Here is a 3,596-nt window from a genome sequence, read left to right on the forward strand (position 1 = left end):
CTGGGGAACTGGGCCTGGTACTGGGGAACCGGGCCTGGGGAACCGGTCTGGTACTGGGGAACCGGCCTGGTACTGGGGAACCGGCCTGGTACTGGGGAACCGGCCTGGTACTGGGGAACCGGGCCTGGTACTGGGGAACCGGGCCTGGGGAACCGGGCCTGAGCCTTTCAGGTCACTAAGGTCAGAAAACATTTCCAGAGTGACACAAAGCCAAACGGGTCTCCTCATGTGATCACATGAATCCCTGTTTCTGAGGAGTGAAGCAGTGAGCCACACGTTCACAACCAGCGAAAACCTTCTGCAGGTTTAACAGAAACTGTAAAACCAAAGATCCTCAAAGTCAGCAGAACGGATCATAAGCAGATTTCATCTCTGCTGTTCACTTGATAATGTTTGATTTTTATTTGTCGTTTGAACAGAAACGATTTGCTACATTTTCCTGTATCTGAGTTTCCATTGATGAGATAAATTTTACATTTCATAAACAATTTTGATGAACAGAAACACGTTAATTACACGCATCTGATCAAACATCCTGGCGCCACGATGAGGTGATGTTTTTATTTGGCCTAACAGATTTATTTTGGAAAAGTCCAATGGAAACATGAGTCACATGATCAACAACCGGAGGTTACCACTGACAAAAACCACGAAGAAGACAACAGGAAGTAGTTGGAGGATAATGTTTTTAAAAATTATGCAAATACTAATATTTAAAAGTAAAACTGTACGTACGGTAAAACACCTACATTCACCACAAGCTGCTCGGGAAAATAACAAACGGCCGTTTTTGGTTGAGAAGCGCCGCAGATCTGATCGAACATCCTGGACGAACGGTGAGCCCCTCCTGAGAGGAGCTGCTTCTCTGGTGGCAACGCTAAAGGGTTAACAGAGGAGCCATGTTGGATGGCTTCCTGGAGGCGGAGCTTCAGAGAGAGCAGGAGGTTTTAAAGAGACAGAGGCCCAATTTCAAGACATGTTTGCTATTTCTGACACGGTAACAGCTACTGCAATAAAATGACAACCTGATATCATTTAGTCGATATCAGCCCCTTTAACGACTTAAACTGATTCATGTGTGACTTTAATGGAGTTTCTTATTTAATGGACATAATTTGTGATTTTTATGACAAAGTTTTGTGGATATTTGTGACGGAAACGCAGCTTCAGTCTCGCTGCATTTCAAACCTCAGTAACGGACGAGCCTGCAGCGACGCAGAGGGAAATAGAAATGGAGCGCCACCATGAACCAGCAGGCTCTGGTTCCAGAACCGGACCCGGACTCCGCCTCACCTGCCTCTCTGGAGAGCTGCATGAAGGCCTCCACCCCCTTCTCGCCGTAGCTGCCCTCAGACGCCACGGTGGAGACGTAGTTCCAGCCCACGGCCTTAACGATGTCCACCATGGCCTGCGCCTGGAAGCTGTCCGGGGGAACGACGCGCGAGAAGAAGTCGTAGCGCCGGTCGTCGCTCAGCTCCGGCGCCGTGGATGCGTAGCTGATCTGAGGGATCTGGAAGGAGAGAGCGGAGGAGAACGAGTCAGAAGGAAAAATGTTCAGCTGGACCTTTATCTGACGAGAAAAACCAAACCTACAACAGATTTAGCAAATTCAAACCAAAAGAGGCGTCTGCTTTAATCCGACTCCAGTCCGTCAGCCTAGAAGCTCTGGGCCGGTTGGTAAGATGTGAATACTAGCTGACCTCTGACCTCTGGGCCTCCAAACCTCGGTCTGTGTTCGGTTGAAGTGAACTCTGGTTCAGTCTGAATGCGAACCAACAGAAACCGCTCCACAAGCAGGAAGTGGACTACAGCGCAGGGCATTCTGGGTAAATATAACCAAAGCTAACATGCTAGCTCACAAACAGATGGTTGTGAGTTTTTAACCAATCAGAAGCTCAGGTTTTGTGGAACCTGAACTGGACCCAGCTTTGGACCAGTAACTCAGAACCTGATCTGTTGGACCTTCCTCCTGGTCGATCCTTTCAGCTGCTGCACTAATTCAGCTTTTTAAGATTTGAAGTTTTAATTTTCTCGACTCGCTCCCAGTCTGCTGTGTTCGGTTTGGACCTCCGCAGACCCAACAGGTTCTGGTTGGTTCTTTTGGTCCTTCTGGTCGTTTGGCTCTGATTAAACCTGCGGTGTGTTTGCTGTGAAGCAGAATGTGGGAATTTTCTGGCAGGTTTCTGGAAGAAAATCAAAACCACGAAGAAGGAAAAGCGGTGCCTGCTGCAGAATGAGTCTGACCCGGCTGAGCGCGGCGCCGGTCGCAGTAATTACAGGAGAGGGGTGAAAGGTCGGAGGATTACTCAACCCGTTCCCAGGAAGTTCCTGACGGACGGAAACAAACTGCATCCTTCAGGAAAGGTTTGGAGAAACTGGTTTTCCTCTAATTAGCCGCTGATCCCTGCAGAGTCGCGCTGACGGATTGAAAGTTCTGCTAATTCCAGTAAGGTCAAAGGTCAGATCAATGTGAAGAGTTATTGGGACCTGGCAGCTCAAACATGCTGCAGCTTCACAGCAAAACCTTCATATTATGGGATGTTTTACTGTTTCTACAAAAAACTAAGTTCATTCAAACTTTTTTATTATTGACATTATTATAATTATATATTCAATTATATATTTTTTATAATTTATTATCTATAACATATAATCCAATTACATAGATTATACCTTGTGTAAAAATTCAATTTATTAAAAGTTCAAATGTATTATTTATTGTATTTTTTCAGTTTCACATTTAGTTAGACTTTTAACAAATATATTTATATCTTCAGAATGTTCAGAAAGATTTATGAGAGAAATGTTGCATTATATATGTTTTATTTTTCATTTCAGTATCATTTTAAAGTGTAATTTATTGTATTTAATGGTTGTATAAACCATTAAATTTACTGAACATTTTAAAACATTTATTTTATCCAGCAGATTAGAAGCCTGTGAATCAACAATAAACTGATTCAGTAAACCAGAAGAGAACTGGTTCAGGGAACTGCAGGAGAACTGGTTCAGGGAACCGGAAGAGAACTGGTTCAGGGAACTGGAGGAGAACTGGATCAGAACTGGTTCAGGGAACNAGAACTGGTTCAGGGAACCGGAAGAGAACTGGTTCAGGGAACTGGAGGAGAACTGGATCAGAACTGGTTCAGGGAACTGGAAGAGAACTGGTTCAGGGAACCGGAAGAGAACTGGTTCAGGGAACTGTTCTGTCTGCAGCTCCTCCTGTCCTGCCATGTGACTTTGTGGCCTTTAAATCTGCTGAAAATGTAATAACTTCTGCCTCAGGATGAGAGGCAGAACCAGATCCAGTTACAGAACCGTCTGTTCACAGAGTCGGACCCGGACAAACATCCCGGTTCCGACCCGGATCCGGAGTTCTAAACCAAACGGATGTCGTCAAGGAAGAACTTGAGCTCTGAATGTGAAACAGAGAAACTAATAACAGTTAATTACCCTGACAGAGCTGCAATTACTGGTTCATTACAACCTCTCATTGTCTGCAACACACACACACGCTGACACACACACACACGCTGACACACACACACACACACAGACACACACACACACACAGACACGCTGACACACACACACAC

The 3,596-nt window shown here is 45.3% G+C and overlaps 1 protein-coding gene across 2 annotated transcripts in view; it reads right to left on the reverse strand.

The window, feature by feature from the left end:
• The window catches only part of grm7 (glutamate metabotropic receptor 7), a 100,218-nt gene that overhangs the window by 55,843 nt on the left and 40,779 nt on the right, over window positions 1–3,596 (reverse strand). For both annotated transcript variants that reach the window (XM_008408244.2, XM_017304852.1), the window contains exon 2: window positions 1,294–1,510. In XM_008408244.2, the coding sequence (XP_008406466.1) occupies window positions 1,294–1,510 (217 nt within the window). The remainder of the gene's footprint in view (window positions 1–1,293; window positions 1,511–3,596) is intronic.

The sequence above is a fragment of the Poecilia reticulata genome, linkage group LG5, assembly GCF_000633615.1.
Source record: "Poecilia reticulata strain Guanapo linkage group LG5, Guppy_female_1.0+MT, whole genome shotgun sequence".
In the NCBI taxonomy this organism is placed as follows: Eukaryota; Metazoa; Chordata; class Actinopteri; order Cyprinodontiformes; family Poeciliidae; genus Poecilia; species Poecilia reticulata.